The sequence below is a fragment of the Akanthomyces muscarius genome, chromosome 1, assembly GCF_028009165.1.
Source record: "Akanthomyces muscarius strain Ve6 chromosome 1, whole genome shotgun sequence".
Taxonomy (NCBI): Eukaryota; Fungi; Ascomycota; class Sordariomycetes; order Hypocreales; family Cordycipitaceae; genus Akanthomyces; species Akanthomyces muscarius.
In genome coordinates, this window is record NC_079241.1 from 3,669,767 (window position 1) to 3,687,680 (window position 17,914).

At 52.7% G+C, this 17,914-nt stretch overlaps 3 protein-coding genes across 3 annotated transcripts; all 3 read left to right on the top strand.

Moving 5' to 3' along the window:
• Nucleotides 1–5,907: 5,907 nt before the first annotated feature.
• LMH87_006227 (uncharacterized protein) lies at nt 5,908–7,906 on the top strand (the record flags this gene model as incomplete). The annotated part of the gene is made up of 6 exons (XM_056204080.1): nt 5,908–6,010; nt 6,095–6,404; nt 6,461–6,519; nt 6,573–6,612; nt 6,665–7,189; nt 7,243–7,906. 6 exons carry the CDS (start codon nt 5,908–5,910, stop codon nt 7,904–7,906), a joined length of 1,701 nt encoding a protein of 566 aa, XP_056059472.1.
• Nucleotides 7,907–12,878: 4,972 nt separating this feature from the next.
• LMH87_006228 (uncharacterized protein) lies at nt 12,879–13,513 on the top strand (the record flags this gene model as incomplete). Its single annotated transcript, XM_056204081.1, has 3 exons — nt 12,879–12,936; nt 13,121–13,379; nt 13,471–13,513. 3 exons carry the CDS (start codon nt 12,879–12,881, stop codon nt 13,511–13,513), a joined length of 360 nt encoding a protein of 119 aa, XP_056059473.1.
• A 153-nt stretch (nt 13,514–13,666) lies between these two features.
• Nucleotides 13,667–16,535, top strand: LMH87_006229 (uncharacterized protein; the record flags this gene model as incomplete). The annotated part of the gene is made up of 4 exons (XM_056204082.1): nt 13,667–13,716; nt 13,776–13,850; nt 13,901–14,731; nt 14,780–16,535. 4 exons carry the CDS (start codon nt 13,667–13,669, stop codon nt 16,533–16,535), a joined length of 2,712 nt encoding a protein of 903 aa, XP_056059474.1.
• Nucleotides 16,536–17,914: the final 1,379 nt, after the last annotated feature.

The following is a 17,914-nucleotide window of genomic DNA, read 5'->3' on the forward strand; positions in this document are numbered from 1 at the left end:
ATTCGGGAAACGATTGGACGGCCACGCTGGAGTCAGGCGTTGATGACGATTCAGAGTCCTTGGTCATGGGCTATTGGGCTTTCACTCAACAGGCCCCCTTTTCGTCAGGAGTGGAGGAAGGTACCTGCTATCCGGAACTCCGTCGTGGCAAAGTTCGAGGGTTGCTTGACTCATTAATTGGGCTCCTCTGATCCCCCGCCCAGTATTTCCAGGCGGGGGGCCCCCAGCCAGCATTTGATCACGAGGTGATGTGGCGGTGAAGATTGGGCGTCTTGGGATTGCGAATCAGGGAGCTTGCAGCCGTTCTGACCTTGCGGTCAACCTGAGTATGAGCAATACACGCAGACCGCAACCGCGACCGTTGGTGAGAGAGCCACTTATCGCTAGGTGTGAGAGAGCCGGTCGCCCGGTTGAGGTTTCCGTGCCCTTTTTTTTCTCTCTCTTTCAGAGCAGTGGGGAGACGCAGCAGCAGGCCAATGATGCGGGTGGCGCCCCCTTTATTTGATTGAAGCAAAGTCAAAACGGAGAAGGATCCAGCAGGATGGGATGCAATTGGGCCAGAAAAGAAAAAAAGATCGGATCGACCGCCGCCGCCAATGCAGCTTGGGGAGGAGGCTAGCTGCGACCAGTCTGTCGGGTTGGACAGGCCCCCTTCTCACCACTCACAACTCTGGGGGCTGGTCTGCTCGTGGGCCGCCAGTAACGGCGCTACCTGCAGCATTATGCATGCGCATGCCCTGCTGCATGACTTGCAGCAAGGCAGCCCGCTTCCACAAAGACCTGGCGTTGATGTTAGCGGTGTTGCAGTAAGCAGAGATTCCCTTCTGTCCCCGCTGGCCTGCCTGGCCCTTTAACTACTGCTCCAACACGGCGGCAGCGCTGGCTGGGCAGTTGCGGTCAATACGATCTGTGGCCCCAGCAGCAGCAAGCCGCATCATAATAAATTACGAGCATCATGTAATCTGGGTGTGTTGGGGGCTATGCGTTACAGTATCGGTGCCGGTATCAACGGCTTGTGCTTTGGGACAATCTCCATCTTTGTATCACGCCGCAGGGGGGCAAAGCATTGCCTAGCCCCTTTCAGATGGTCGTGTCCAAGCCGCCGGCAAGAGATCAAGTGCCGGGCGACGGTCGGGGCTGGCCCATTTTGATGACATTCCACCGCAATTAATAAAACGGGCGGCCTTTGTCTTTTCTGGTTATTAGTCGAGAACACGCCAACCTGCGTCCGTCCCAGCCTTGTGGGCGCCGATATTTCAGAGAGGTCTGAGAGCTGAAACCGGGTTTTTTGCAGGGTCAATCGACGCACCTGGTACCTGACATCGGACCAGAGCGTAAACAGGGTTCAAGGGTCGATTGATGTGCTATCAATGAGAAACAAGAATGAGCCAGCTAATGAGTATGTGCGTTTGTAATATTGAAAAAAAAAAAAAGAAAAAAAAAAAAAAAAAGAAAAGGAGAGGCGTGACGTAGACCGAGCTCTCTGACTTCAATCTGGAGACCAGCAGCTGCAGCAGCTGTCGAAATTGGGCGTCGCTGGCTCGGGCAGATAGCCTGAGGATGTACTGTTAGAAACTTAAGATGAACTTGTTCTGCATCTTTCCCGTTTATCCTTGTTAATCTTATTTGGTCTTGGCTGTCTTGGAAAGGTCTTCTGCAGAAGAATGACCGATGGCTTCTGCTCTCACCCCCCCTGTGTTGCTAGCCATGCAGCCGCGTTGACGGAGTTGGTACTGCTGCTGCTGCAATCACACCTTGCTGGACCTTTTTTTTTTCTTCATGTCTCAGAAGTACAGCTGGTAGGTGCGCCCGTGGCATGATGCGGTAAATAACGAAAACGATTTAACTCGCCTTTCATGGAATCATAATCATGGCTTGTTGCGGTCGAGTTGCCCTTTGCGCTGTCGTGTAGTATTGCGACTGTGGATCGCCAATGTTGACAGCGCAGCGTGGCGTTTGCCTCTTTTGGAGCACGCGGCTGGCTGCTTAGACCGTCCTTTGTCTTTGAGCTTCACGAGTTGAGTGATATGCCTGCATTTGTCAATGGGCCGCCCGCCCCGGCATCACCGGCCTTGCACCGAGATTTGACAGCGGAGACCTGCATTTGCTCCCTCGCGCCGGAGCGCGCGCAACCAGCCAGCCACCTTTTCGTTTGTGTGTGTAACGTGAGAAGACAGCGTGGCCAAGCTCGATGCAACAGAAAACGCAGGGTGCATTGCTGCGAGCTATCCATACTTTGATGAGATAATAGACAAGCCCGCAGCTCCGGAGGCAATCTCCGGGTCGTCCAAGAGCCGTAAACTTTTCTGCGCGCATCCGGCGGATGCAGGGAATTGTCGAAACCGGTGCTATTTAGAGTGATCCGGCCCTGCTAGTCGCCGCCTGGCAGGCAGGGCTGTTCAGAGTAGCAAATGCGCAGCGGGAGCCACGGGTCACATCATCCGCGTCGTACAAAGACGGCTGCGCCTAACGGATTACTTTGAGTGCATGCCACCCCCATGCTCGGCCAGCAAGCATACGTGCCTCCGGACAGGGTCTGTACGCGAAAGGCAGGGATGCTGATCTACAGCTGTCACTGCAAAGCACAAGGCGCCGTCTATAACAGCCCACGCGTCAGCCAAGGCAGCTCCTTGTAAGTCACTAGACGGGGGATAGGATGACAGAATACGAGCTTCGGTAGCGACTCGGCCAGCTTCCCCAGGAATGACGAGCCGAAATCCCGTCTAGGCTACGGCGCATCGTGTCTGACCAAAAAAAACGTTGCCATCAGATTGCTGGCTAGACCTGGCACGCCAGCCCATTGCGCTAATATAGAGACCAACTCGACAACCATGCAGTATCAAACCTGGGGCCGCTTCACCGCCAGGTTCGGACCGACCCTCTGCGCCATTTTTATCCCTCCTTTTGTATTTTACATTTTCTACTTTTTGATATGCATGTACGGCCCAGATTGTGCGCCCAAGTCCCGTAACTGGCTGGGCCAGCGTCGTCGCATGATCGGGCGCAGGAAGCCACGGGCCACCTTGCCCAGCGCATGCATGGCGGATGATGGGTGCTGCGCCCGAGCTGCAAATGCATGGCAGCTACGTCACAAGGCTGACGGGGTCGCAGAAGGCGAATGGAAGGACGAGGGGTGCCGGTCCCGTTATGTCATGGTGCAGTAGGCTGGAGACTGGTGTTGCTGGTGATTGGGGGGGTGGCAAGTGGCAATGGGCAAAAGAAGATGGATGTCTGTACACGTATGTAGCGGAGGCGCCTGCGGCGTGGTCACAGAGACATGACTGACATACAATCCCATGTTTCTCGCCATGGGAGATTGGGCAGGCGCAGGTACTTTTTGGCCGCGGAGCATCTTGGATCCGGCAATGAGTGGGCATTGGTAGTCATGCTTGACTGTTCTTGGCCGGGCCTTTCTTTTTGCAATGTGCGCGCGAGGCTAGGGGCAGGCAGATGCTGTCCCATCACGTTCATGACTTGTGCATCTCCATCATATTTGCTGCAGGCGAAAACACGACACGCGGGCCGGCAGCAATACGACGACGAGCATGGGCCGGTAGGGGTTTCACTGGGCAGCATAGGTAATGCATGGAGAGACACGTTGGAAGGTTACACGAAGAGAGCAAGAGTACTCAGTAATGTGTGACCTGTGTGATTACACGGGCCGTTGGGCAAAGAAGAAGAAAACGATGAAATACTGGCAAATCAAGGACACTGGGAGCGGCAGCGCAACGTCTGGTCTCTCCACAGAAGCCGGGTCGACGCGTGCTCACGGGCACATGCGGGTGACAAGTCGACGAAATTCCATCTTGCTTCTTTGTATACAGAAATTTCTTTTGATGCCGTTTCGCCTCGGACTGGCAAACAGCCGACTTACTACAGATTTGACGTGATCTTTTGGTTTTTCTTTTTCGGAGTGGCTTTCTAGCGCTGAACAGAAGATTATGGGGTGGCGGCGCTGTGAGTCCCAGGCTGATGGGTCGGTTCTGGTACCAGTAGAGTCTCCAGTGAGCTACACGCCCCCCTCGCTTGGATAATCCAAGTCAATTGCGAAGATGAATTTTTTTTTAATTATATATTAAAATAAATATGACAGCCAGATTCCCCGCCGGTAAACAAAGCACAACAGAAACAAAAATGCAGAAAAAAAGAAGAAGAAGAAGAAGACGAAGGATAAAAAAAGCCGCTAGCCCACTGTGGGCCAAGGCCAGCCTGCCTCTGTCACCGCCCATCTTCCTCTCACATTGGATCTCGGCCCCCTGGAAAATACCATCCACTTGGCTCCCACCAGTTGCTTTTAGCGGTTGCGCTGACTGTCCAGTAGGCATCCAGGGATGCCTGTTCCGATGAGCAAGATGGGCTTTCTCTGGGCACAGTGGGCAGACCGAGGGGCCTTCCAGCGGGAGCCAGAGCCTGTCGGATAGCCCGTGCAAGACCCGGAACGAGGGCGCCCCTCTTGCCGGTATTATATAAAAAAAAGTGGCGGACAGAGAGAGAGACAGAGAGCGACATTTGCTGGCGATTATCATTGCTGCAATTGTACCCGTTGCCTTTTGCTTGGGTGCACCGCTGCAGTGGTTTTATGTTGCTTGCTGCTGTGCCAAAGTGTCACCGTGGGACGGGAGATGCATGGCGGCTGCGATGCAAAATACAGGAGGGTCTGTCCCCTAACATGCCCCGAAAACAACCCCGCAGCTCAAACATGTTGCCCCAAGTCCCCTGAAGGCGCCCCTAAAACTGAATGTCACCACCATCACTTACCAAGCAGGTAAGGTAGGCAAAGAAAGGTACCTCCTCGGAGGACTGAGTATCATCATCATCACCATCCATCGCACAGCCTTTTCCAAAAGGCAGCTGCACACCTCAATCCATCACGACACCCTCCCCCTGCTGCACATCCCATTCGCGGCTCACAGACCCCCCTTGTCCCCGGGGCGCCTTTTTCATTTTTTTTTAATTGCCTCTTGCGACTTGGCCGCCTCAAGTCTGATGATAGGTGGTGGTGCTTGGTGGTCTTCCACTTCCCCGGGGCACCGCCTGGCGGGGAGGGGCCAAGGTCAAACCATGGATTCTCTTTTATTTCCATTTTATTTAATTTTTACTGGCTTTCCAATTTTCTTTGTCTTGCCAGTACCCGACTGCCTGGGCTCATGCCAACGCCCGTCCCCAATCTAGTCCCCCCCCCCCTCCCTCCACCATGACACTCTCTTTTAGCTTCTGTTCCGCTCTCTCCCAGCAGCCTTGGCCTAGTGTAGGCTCTAACTAGGCCCCTGGTCGCTTGACGGATCCCCCATTCTAGTCCCGCGCGCTGCTTGGGCCTTGGGCCTTCTTTCTTATTTTTTTTTTCTTCTCTTCTGTCATTTGCCTTTTTTGGCTCGGGAGCCTGTTGCCTGTTCCTTTCTTGAAAGTCGGCGAGCTAGGCTAGTCCTGTTTATTCTTATATCTGCCACATCCACCACCCCCTTCTGCTGCCCTGTGATCCAACCTCGCCTTCCCAACCTGCCACTGCCTTTGCTTGTCTGTCTTTTTTAGCATCACTTGCCTTTAGTCTTGTCCGCCTTTGTTAGACTTGCTTCGGAACACGCCTGGTCGATACCCTTTTTCAGCTCTTCCAACTACTGGTCCGGTCCGTCCGCCTCACTCTCGCCGCAGCTCCTGCACCACCACGTCTTACACCCCTCCAACCCCACGTTGTACAACTGCTTTATGCTGTGGCCATACGACGACACTTAAAAAAAAATCTTGATGCCTTGCTGAGCCCAAAGCATCTCTCTTCTCTTTATCCTCCGGCTTCCTTTATCCGGTCACCGACATTGCGCGTCTCCGGAAGCCTCCAGGCACTCTCAACCATCACAACCAGCTTACACACACAAAACCAACGGTGCCTGACCATCCGCTCAACCCGCCACGATGCGTTCTTCCTCGCCCGCGGCCGTTTCCGGCCATGTCCGCCGCTCAGACAGAAAGCGCAGGGAGCCTCCGCCTTTCCCTGCCCAGCAGATGTTTGTTCTAGGTATGCCTCAGCTTGGCACCCGGTGACCAAGTCATGCGCCCCTGTCGGTCCATGTCCCATGCTGACTCAAGGCCCTTCGCTCAGCATGCTGCAGAATATGCGAACCAATCGCCTTCATGTCCATTTTCCCCTACATTTACTACATGATTCAGGACTTTCACATCACCGACGATCCTAGTAAAATTTCAGTCTACGCTGGCATGGTTACCTCTGCCTTTACATTGGCCGAATTCGCTACCGGTGTCTTCTGGGGTCGTCTAAGCGATAGGATCGGTCGGAAGCCGGTTCTTCTAAGTGGTCTCGCTGGTACTGCTATCAGCGTTCTTATTTTCGGCTTTGCTCCCAATCTTCCAGTTGCACTCTTTGCTCGAGCCCTGGGTGGCCTTCTCAACGGGTAAGTGTGAGAGGCCCAATATGAGTTGATAGACGCCAGCTGACCCTCTAATGTAGCAACATTGGTGTGCTTCAGACAACAGTCGCTGAACTCGTGACGGTCAAGGAACAGCAACGTGAGTACATGCCCGTCCCCCATGTATACAAATAGTGTATTGACATATTGCAGCTCGGGCTTATACCATCATGCCTATGGTTTGGTGTATTGGGTACGCGGCTTTTATCTTGAGACCCGATAACGGCGGACACTGACAGCAATAGATCAATCGTCGGCCCTATGATTGGTGGTGCACTTGCACGACCATGCATCAGTTATCCCGAGCTATTTGCACGGGGCACGGTCTGGGATCGTTACCCCTACCTGCTGCCTAATCTCTTTAGTGCCATTACCGTCCTCTTTGGTGTAATCATTGGTCTACTCTTTCTCGATGAAACGCACGCCAAGAAGAAGCTCCAGCGCGACTGCTGTCGCGAGATGGGAGACAAGATTGCAGCCTTCTTCAGCCGCGTCCGAAGCTGCAAGGGTCGCACCCAAGAGAAGCAGAGCCTCCTTCATGACTCGGCACCCTCTGGATACAGCTCTATCTCGTCCCGGACGCCTTCTCTTCTCGAGGACGACGAACCCCTACCAAGCTACAAAAGTCGGGAGAGCTCCCCCAAGCTCAGCCCAAGCAAGGCTCTGGGATCGCCTGTTGTCAATAGAGTTGAGCCGGCGCCGAAGCCAAAGACAAAAACTTTCACGCGACCCGTGATTATGAACATCATGTCTTATGGCATCCTTGCGTTGTGAGTATTAGTACATGTGCCACCAGACTTTACATGACGACTAACTATATCAGCCACACCATGACATTCGACCAGCTCTTCCCGGTATTCCTCAGCACCTCGCCGCCCGATCACCCTGTCCAGAAGCTTCCCTTTAAATTCGTGGATGGATTCGGCCTCGACACGAAGACGATTGGCGTCATCATGTCCGTCCAGGGCCTCTACTCGCTCTTCTCCAACTACCTCGTCGTCGCACCCGTCACACGCCGCCTGGGATCCCTCCGCCTCTTTCGGCTCATTGCGTTCTCATACTTCTCCCTATACCTGGTGACGCCCTACCTCGTGCTGCTGCCCGAGAGCATGCGAATGCCGGCCATCTACCTGCTCGTCATCTGGAAGTGCACCTTTGCGACCATGGCGTATCCCAGCAACGCGATCCTCCTCGCCAACTCGGCGCCGTCCAAGGAGGTTCTGGGCACGATCAACGGCATCGCCGCCTCGACCGCCAGCCTGTGCCGCGCGCTCGGCCCCACGGTTTCTGGATTCCTGTACGCCCTCGGCCTCCAGACCGGCTACTCTGGTCTCGCTTGGTGGTTCAGCGGTGCCACCACTCTTGTCGGCGCCTACCTCAGCTCTCAAATCACCGAGGGTGGCTACAAATCTGCAGTGTCCGAGGAAGAGGAAGAGCCTCTCCTCGACTCAATGATGGATGAGTACGACGAGCATCAGCGCGTATAAGGCACCATCGACAGCATTCCACCACTTCACTTCTCTGGTTTGGTTCTTTGACAGGCCAATTTCTTTCTACAACTATTTTCTCATAGTACACCTTGCATGTTGGTTCACCTCGAGATTTTACCCGTTACACACTTTGAATTTACAATACCCCCCCTTGAGATGGAGATGGCGTTATATAAATTATTGTTTGTTCACCTTTTTTTTTTTGGCGCGAATTTCTTTTTGGTCAAGCATCGAAAGGGCGAAGATGGACATTTACGCACAAATTGATAGACATTTGCGGCCCGGGACAGTTTCTTATTTTTCCCCCTCGATAGGTGAAAGGCATTTTCTTTTTTGGTTATTAGGAGCAAGATACAGGATATAGAGCATGAGAAGGATACAATCGGGGCCCAAGCCTAGCATGATGATCCACACAACATTATGAATTTATGTTACAATTTGTTTGCACTCTAGTCGACTTATTTTCCTCGGTGATCAGAAAGAGAAAATGTGTGCTTTCGAGCTGCGAAACCAAATGGGGCCTAAGCAGCGCCTCCCACAGGAGCCATGCCGAGCAACCAGACTCGGGACAACCTTTTGACGCAACATCCCACAATGCTTATCGATCTCAAACGCAACGCACCGCCCTTGCTTGAACTCACCACAAACCACATGGCAAGTCGGCATACAGGCGCCGGTGCCGGCAGTGCGGATTACGTTGTACAGGGCCGCCCGGGCGGTACGACACGAGGCCGATGGACGGAGGCGGGCACCCGATGTCGGCTCCAGTGCAGAGAGTGCACCGAACAATAATCGGCGGACGACAAAAGGAAAAAGGCCTAACCTGGACCTCAGGGCTTGGGGCGATATTTGTTCTCGGCCCGTGTTACCTCGAGCTTTGACACTGCGTAACTACAAAGGAAAACGGAAACTGAAAGATGTAGGAAGGTAATGTTCATTGATTGGCATGTGATTTGATGCCAGAAGGATGAGGACATCAGAGTTGTGCGCGCCGGCACTTGAACTTCTGAACCCGAACCATGTTCAGCACAGTGAACGGAATTGCCCTCGCCATAATCCCGAAAATCCCAAGGATGGCCCCAATGATGGCCATTTCACTCCCTTTCCCTGCCCTCCCATTATCCCAAGAATCCCAGTAATAGCCCCAATGATAGCCAATTTACTCCCATTCCTTGCCCTCCCATTATCCCGAGAATCTCAATGATGGCCTCAATGATGGCCCGAATGATGGCCATTTCACTCCCCATTCCGTGCCGTTCCCATTATCCTGAGAGCCCTAGTCATGGCGCTAATGATGGCCATTTCACTCCCAATCCCTGCCATTCCCAGTATCCTGAGCCTAGTTATGGCGCGAATGATGGCTATTTTAGCCTCCCTTCCTTGCCCTCTTTGGAATTTTGTCTTCGCGTTGCTTTTGCGACTTTTCTGCGTGTATGCGCGCGTGTGTGTGCGTGTGTGTGCGTGTATGCGCGTATATATATGCATATATGTATGTGTTTATATATATGTGTGTGTATATATATGCGTGTGTGTGTGTGCGGATGTGAATGTGTGTGTGTGTGTGTGTGTGTGTGTGTGTGTGTGTGTGTGTGTATGCGCGCGCGCGCGTGTGTATATATATATGTGTGTGTATATGTGTGGCCATGCCTTTGAATGTGTGTGTATCTGCGCGTGTGTATACGTGCGTGTATATGTGTCTGGCTATATGTGTGAATGTATGTCTGTGTGTGTGTGTGTATGTCTGTGTGTGTGTGTGTGTGTGTGTGCGCGTATATGTGTGTGTGTATATATATGCGTATATATGTGTGTATATGCGTGCGTGCGTATATGTGTGTATATATGTGTGTTGGCCACCTAGTGCTTAGATGGGAATCTCATTTCCTTCTTTGCCCTTGTATTCGCTCTCTTTTCGCGCTATGCATAGACTTCTCGCAGCCAAATTTGTGACTTAGTAAGCCCACATGCATGGCGCCGAGAGCAGTCCAGACCGGCCCACGCTTTTGCCTTTCTCGTCAAAGGCGTCGCCTGCGTTGTTGAAGTAATAGGTAGAGATGGTCAGCGTACAACTGTGTGGGCCGTGATAGCCAGGAGTGAGTTCTGTAGAGAATCTTTGAGCAGTGTCCCAAGTTTCAGCGTGGAACGACTGAGAGCCCTGACGAACGCGACGGCGAGTCGGAACAGTTTGAGGTGGACGAGCGTTGAGCGCTGGCTCTTGAGAGTTCTTGGTCTTGGACATGCAGCACCCCATTCTGTTGGTTGTCTTTTTGCTGTTTTTATTGTGTGCGCAAGGTTTTTTTTTGTTCTTGTTTAAGTGTGCAGCGTTTGCTGTGTGTCTTCCTGGGAAGAGGCTTTGGTGCATTTCGTGTTGGTTGTGCGTGATTGAGTCAGTCAACGACCAAGTTAGCCGAGTAGGACTTGGACACTTTATATTGAATAATAATGCCGACGTTTGAGAGTGTTTGATGTTTTGCCTTTGATTGTCAGTTGTTATTTTGGTAGGAAAAGCCTTGATCTTTGGTTGTTCAAAGGCTAGTCGAGGGCTGGTTCTGTGTGTGGCATGAAAACAGGAATGTGCAGAAACTCGAGGGGGAGGACGTATATTTATATTCGAGTACTCAGGACAGGTCTATTCATTGCTTCTTTGAGAGGCAATACAGTTTTGTGGACAGACGTCTAGCTTTTTGGCTGAAAGTCTGGATGCACCGACATAGATTCATGGCTGTTCATTGTTACGAACCTTGATCGATATTCAAGCCGCCACTCAGCTTATCCTCAATTTAGTATCAGCCACTACATATATTTTTAGCGATTGAGCTCAAACTTTGAGCGTCAAAGAATATGGAATATGGATTTGCCACCTGTCATTCATCAAGGAAAGTATTTGGGCGAAGCCAAAGGCATGTGCTGCATGTATCTCGACTCCAATATACAGGGACACCGACACTTGTCACCGCAAAAGTTTTCACAAGAATACATCAAACACTTTGCACTACGCAGTAGAAGTGAGCCGTAGAAGTCGAAGCTCTCCAGATGCAAGAGCGCCAATCCCTTGGACTGTGCGAAGACTCCCGCGTTTTCTTTCTTTGGCCACTTACATAGTCAAATTTTGAGGCATCGCGAGACCCAGGTACAATCACTGTGTTGGTCCAGCTTTATATATTTATGGGCGTAAAGAATCTGATGACCTTGCTATTGGCTACAATTTCTGCAAGTGCCGGCATCGGAGTTCTCGCACATCGTGAAGGAGAAAGCATCCAAAGGTATCACATCTCGAAGTGTAGGTGACTTTTTACGTTTGGCATTTCCTTTAAATGGCGGCAGCATTTCTTTACGTTCGCTGGCGCCTAAAGTGGCGGCGCCGCGAGAAATTTAAACTGTTCATGCAAAACTTGAATTTTGAGTGTTCCCGCCGCCGCCTGAGCTACAAGGTCTGAACCAGATCGATTGCGGGGAGGGAGGAGCTCTCGCAATTGACCCGAGTTAGGTGCATTGTCCAAAGCGATGCAATGCAGGCCAACTTGCTGCCCAAAGTCCCCCGCATACAGCGGTAATAGTTGTCCGATTATCGCATTGTCGTGGGGCTGGGCGAATTGAAGGGGCAACCCACTGGTAGGTCCGACTTGTCTAGCGACAGTGACATGCGCGGCGGCTTCTCGAACGCGTGCGGCCGCTGATCTTTACCACAAGTCTACAAAAATGTGGCTGCAGCGAGTTGCAAGGGCTGCCTAGCGTGCGGAGAACGCCACGAGGACCTTTCCTTGACATGGCGGTGCCAGAGGAGATTACTAGTAACAAAACATCGGCGTAAAAGACGTGCATTCTGGGTGATTTGTGGCTGGCGACAGTGGCGAGTGTTGCTAAAGTTGGACCCTTGGCCTGGCGGACAGGCATTCGGAAATTTGAGGAAGCCAATCCGAGGCTTAGCTGGCCCTGGGTGCCAAGCTAGCCTTTTGGGAATGTCGATTTCTCATCGCGGGGGACGGGCTGGTCAGCTGGGCTGCGATGGGCGCAGCCGACACGCCGTTTTACGTATTCTCATCGAGTCAACATGTCGTCGCCCAGCGATTCACACGACGGCAAGCTATCCTGGCGGATAATGTCGGAGGCCTTCAAGGAGTGTCGTGCAAATCATGACCGCATAAAACAGATGATTAGTCTTGGCAAATTGCACGAGAGAGTTGGGGTTGGGCGCATCGACAATTCGTTGGTTGGCCCTGTTGTAATGTTGGTACTGAGAGACGGAGATGCATGGATGATGCCAAACTGACTCGCTGGCAGCTGCCAGCTGCGGCGTCGTGCGTCCAAGGCAGTCGCCAGCTGGCAACAAACAAAACACCTGCGAGGTGCCTAGGCTTGGCTAATAAGGTGAGGACAGCTCAATTGCGCACTGTAGGCAGCCCGTTTGCTGCACCGAAACCTCCCACCAACATCATCATCACCCTCGCAGGACCACCGCGACCAGCCGTCCGCATGCACGACGAGCTGCCTCAAACAGCTTTCTGCCGGGTGCCGCGGACCCTTCTTCACGATGACAGGACGTGGCTGCGCTAGGCGACCGAAACACGCTGGAGAGGGCCAGCAACACCCCAATTGCGGCGCTACGGATTGGTGGGCTGGAGGCGCTAGTCTGCTGCATGGCTTGCTGCAGGCTGGGGCATCCTGGGGGGCACTTGGAGCACTTTGGGGCAAATTTGGGGCAATCACGGCCTCAGCTTCAGTGGGCTTCTGCCGGTTTCTCGACCTTCACCAAGACGGCCAGTTTGTGCCGCTGCAGCGGTCCAGAGGATGCATTGCAACACGCCTACAGCCAGTCGAGAGAGATGCCGAAAAGGCTCAGACATGACATGAGCACGAGACGCTGCAGATTCCATCCCCGCCAACGCTCGACGGCCGCTGCTTGGTCTGGATGCGGGGACTCGACGGCGCTCCGTCCGGCTCCGCTTCTTCTATCAGCATTGTGTCCCGATCCATGTCTTCCATTATCTCCACCACCCTAACAGTAGGCTACCAGACCCAGGACGGCCACCGTACGGCTGCCGAGTCTCTGCCAATACCGCGCTCGTCAGCCCGTCTCTTTCCCACACTTTTCATCTGTCGCCGAGTTACTTGTTCCTTTCGCATCTTCTCGCTCGACTCCCGCTCCTACGACTGTACCCAAGCGCACACCGTGGCACCAATAGGTTTCGCCATATACCCCGTGCTTTGTTCCAGCACCGAGCCGAGACTGCTCAGGCTCCTCACCAGCAGTCACACCGGCTAAATTGCCCTCCAACGACGCCGCGCCAAAGGTGTCTTTGCGCTCTCCGGCGCACCCTCGCCCTCCGCATCTGCGCAAGTTCTTTGTTGGTCGCATGGTGCTAAATGCCTGGTTATTGACTGGTCTACCTTCAACAATCAACGACGGCCCGTCTTTGGCCACTGGAGAATGGGTTGATGCCGTTTTTGCCAGACAACAACGTTTAATCAATTAGTACGCAACTCAACCTCAATCGCTCGACGCATTTTATCCCCTCGGGCAGACATGTTGGGCTCGGAAACCGAGATTTCTAACTTTCTTTCAGTCCTGATATCGTCCTCGCCGACTACCAGCCAACCAGTGCCTAGCGATAAATACTTATCGCTCCGCTAATATGCCTGCGCATGTGGCGCCCTCTCCGAGCTCGCAGCCCACCAGCAAACGCCAACGGAAGACATCCTCAGAAAATGGCTCCCCAAGCAATCAAATCAGTCCAGAGGCGATACCAGAAGCTGTGACGAATGGACCGCTCACTGGAGGCAAGCCATCGCAAAGCAGCAACTTTCGCAATGTGAGCGCCTGCAACAGATGCCGTTTGCGCAAAAATCGCTGCGACCAGAAACTTCCCAGTTGCGCCAGCTGCGCCAAAGCCGGTGTAGCATGCGTTGGCTACGACCCCATTACCAAAAAGGAGATCCCGCGCAGGTATGTGTCTGAACGCCAATTTCGCGTCTAGCTACTGATCCCTTTCTTAGCTATGTATTTTATCTCGAAACTCGAGTAGAACAGCTTGAAAAGCTGCTCTCTTCGAATAGTGTTCCATATCCACCTGCTGAGAATCTGGAGCTCTGCTCCCGCCCGAGCGCCGACACAGTCCCGCGAGATTCGGGCTCCGCCAATGGAGGCGCTTCGGGCCAGGTTCTAAATAGCGCGCGAACCGAATCTTTGGCGGCGAAAAAAGAAGGGCAGAGTCCAGCGATGATGAATTTGGTTGGAACTTCAAAGCCAAAATCTCTTGCTTCGGCATCCGGGGTTTCGTTTGCCAGAGTTGTTTTCGCCGCTGTCCAATATTCCGTATCAGATCAACACGGCCCTACCGAGCGAGCAGGGGGAGGCGCCGGTACCTCGATGCGCGATTCCTTCTTTGGCCTTCACGCAAGACCAACCATTCAACCAGCGCCTTTTCCGCCTCGTGAGGTTGGAATGAGACTCGTAACCCTCTACTTCGAGCATGCAAACCCGCAAATTCCCATCCTTCATAGAGGCGAGTTTATGCAGATGTTTGAGCAAGCCTACGCCAGCTCGCCCGAATCTCTGGCCTCCCGGGAGCTCTATATGCTGAACATGGTATTCGCAATTGGTTGCGGTGTCATTGTGGGAGAACCTGTCAAGACAGAGGCATCTGGCACAGCCAAAATCGGCTCTCAGCAAGGAAAGGGTCAGTGCGAGCCTGAAGAGTATCATGCAAGCGCTATTGTGCACCTGGAATCCTGTCTGAGCTTCAGTGGAGGCGGCCTCGAAGTTTTGCAGGCTGTACTCTTACTAGCCAACTTTGCGCTTCTTCGCCCAGTTCCTCCTGGCCTGTGGTAAGTCTGTTGAAATTTTAGTTCTGCGCCGCCGCTAACGAAGTATAGGTACATCACTGGCGTAGCCGTGCGTCTTGCTGTTGATCTGGGCTTGCATTACGAAGAGGGAGGAGAAGCAGAAAACTCGGGGCCAGAAGACCCAGCTGGCGAACAAGATTCAAGCGCCCGGGAGCGAGGGCGGAGACAATATGTGCGAGATATGAGGCGACGCTTGTGGTGGTGCACCTATTCGTTTGATCGATTGGTAAGCACGTGTGTCGGGCGACCATTTGGTGTCAGCGACCAAGTTATCACTACTGAGCTTCCGTCCGTATTGGACGACGACTACGTTACTCCGACGGGCTTTGTCGACCCTCCAGTAGACGACGAACGGCCGAGCTACAAACATGTTGCCCATCACTATTTTCGACTACGAATGCTACAATCGGAGATCTTGCAAGTTCTCCAATACAACCAAGCTCAACTTGCACGTCAAGGCAATCAGGTACCTTGCTACCCTGAGATGCGCAATCACATTCCCTCGCCTTTCCTCGTCAAGTTCGATTCGTTCCGGTCTTGGAGGAGCGATATTGACAAACGTCTCTACCATTGGAAGTCATCAGCGCCAACGAGGCAAGAAACTGGGGTTGCCTTCTCAACGGAATTCCTCGAGCTCAACTACTGGCAAGCTATCATCATGCTATACAGACAGAGCTTGAGCGTCCCAGCCATGTTTGAAGGCGAATACAACACGTCAAACGAGGTCAACAGCCCAACCGCATTTACTGCAGAGCTCCGAGAAGACGAGGACCGCATCTATCTCAAGGTAGCGGAAGCAGGACAAAAGATCCTGCGCATATACAGGCAACTCCATCTCAGTGGACTTGTTAGCTACACATATTTGTCAACGCACCACCTGTTTATGGCCGGCATTTCATATTTGTACGCTATTTGGCATTCACCGTTGGTACGGAGTCGCCTGTCGATGGATGAGGTGGACTTCACCGTTCTAGCAGCCAAGTCTGTCTTTACCGACATGATTGACAAGTGCCCGCCGGCAGAAACATGCAGAGACGCATTCGATCGAACAGCGAAGGCGACAATTAAGATGGCAAGCTCAAACGGCGGCTTTGGCACTACAAACCCCCGGCCACGCCGGCAGCGCAGAGAGACGACAACCTGGGTCACAGCTCCTGTGCCCGACGTTACGTCCATGAAGCCTACTTCGCGGCACCGGGCTCAGGCTTCAGAAAGCCAGGGCTACCAGTTTGACCTGGCAATGGGAGATAACGTATCCTCCCCGGGAATATCTGCAGCTGGCGAGACTTCGGCGCAGAACACACCGCCACTGGGCACGTCGAAAACTTTTGACAGTGACACGCTCATGTCGGAGACACGGAGACACAGCGGACCCAGCCCGGCGGATGGCTCCATCAGCCAGGACGGCAGCTCGATTGACCCCCTCGTTCATTCGCCCCCGTTGACTCGCAGGATGACCACACATGGAGGCAACAACACGTTCATGGGCCAACAGTTTGGCATGCAGGGTTCCATGGACTATCCCGATAGTCAGACGATGGAGTTTCTCCAGACACTGGGAGCCACACCAAATGGGGACTTTTCGTCGGTGGATCAGGCACAGCTGGATCTCGGGTTCGGGATCAACTGGGAAGGCATGCATAATGACTTTAGCGAGGGCGGGCATATCAATCCTTTCGACACGTTCTTCTTTGGCGGGCAGCCAAACGCGGGCAATAATAACAACGGCAACAACGGCAGCAACGGCAACAACGGCGCTGGGTCTGGAGGGGGTATCTCTATGTAATAGCGCCTCAATTGAAAATAGGAGTTTTCGTTTGTGCCCATGCTGCTTGTCAGCTATACTGCTGTCTTCCGTCTCGCGGCCAAATCGGACTCGGGACAAGAGGGATTGTTGCGCGGCCGAGAGAGAGCCTTGGTCGCTGACAAAAGTGCTACTTTTGTGCAAGACTAGATGTGCGTCTATTTGATGAGAAATGCATCTGTATATACCATGAATGTTTTTTTATAGAAAAGTCTACACGGAAATACGAATATCCACCTTGAATCATTATTTTGATTGAAGACATGATGAACTGTGTGGGAAGCCGTTGTCTTTTCCGCGTCCTGGATTTTTCTCCTTTCGCCGCTGTGGCTCATTAACAGTCTGAAGACGAATCTGAGCAGACGTTTCTGGCCGTAAAGGAAAGAAGGAGAAAAAAAAGAAGGAAAGAAAAGGTGACCCCTTACAGTGGTGCAAGGGGAGATGGTAGACTGGCAACTGGCAGCTGGCCAGCTAGAGCTAGTTGGTGGGTGCAAGGTTAGCTGCATGTGAATGTAAGACAGACGTGCATCGTGCGCCATCTACCCACAGTGACAGCTGTTGTGAACCGTGGATTTTCTTCCCTTTTTTTTTTTTTTTTTTTTTTTTTTGTTCTTTCGCGCCCACTTGACCTTTTTTTTTTTTAGTCTTCTTATCCATGATGCTAGTATTTCCCAATCGCCTCATGCATTTCATTGAGTATCGCGCACGCGGTGGCTGGGATTCCCTATGCGATTCGCGCCGAAAAAGCAGGTGGCTGGGCTGGATCAAAACGTGAACTCGAACGCCCATTTGCCGAGTCGCAGGCAGGGGGGGAGGGGGAGGGGCAGCGCACTTTATGCAGGCGTGGGCTGCTTCCTTGTAACAACGCAATCTTTTTTTCATCTTTTGCATCATATTGACCCAAGACAAAAAAAAACCATCAAGAAATCTGCGTCTTCTTTCTCGGTCGTTTTTTTTTTTATTCTTTCTATCGTTAGTTGTTTACTCTCAGTGACGCGCTGGATAATCGCAAGCGTGTATACCTGTACCCTCACACACCCCCCCGCCGCCGGCGACACGAACGCTTGATGTGCTTTGCGCCAGCCACGATTTCTCCTCTCGCGCCGCGCCGAATACCGCAAACCAAGAGACATATGAATTGATTGCTTTGCTTCTTCAGCTCTGTGTTGTTGATTAGACACGAATTGATTTCCTGCGACGCCGCGACGAGACGGGCTCTGTGGGAATTGGATACCGATCTACATCATTGCTCGAGTCCATCCGGGCGCAAACGCTCGCGAGAGACAAAAAACAGGCGTCGCATTTCCAACCTGCTTTCCATCAGCGCCAGCAAAAAAAAAGCAGCCGTCGTTGGGCCTTGT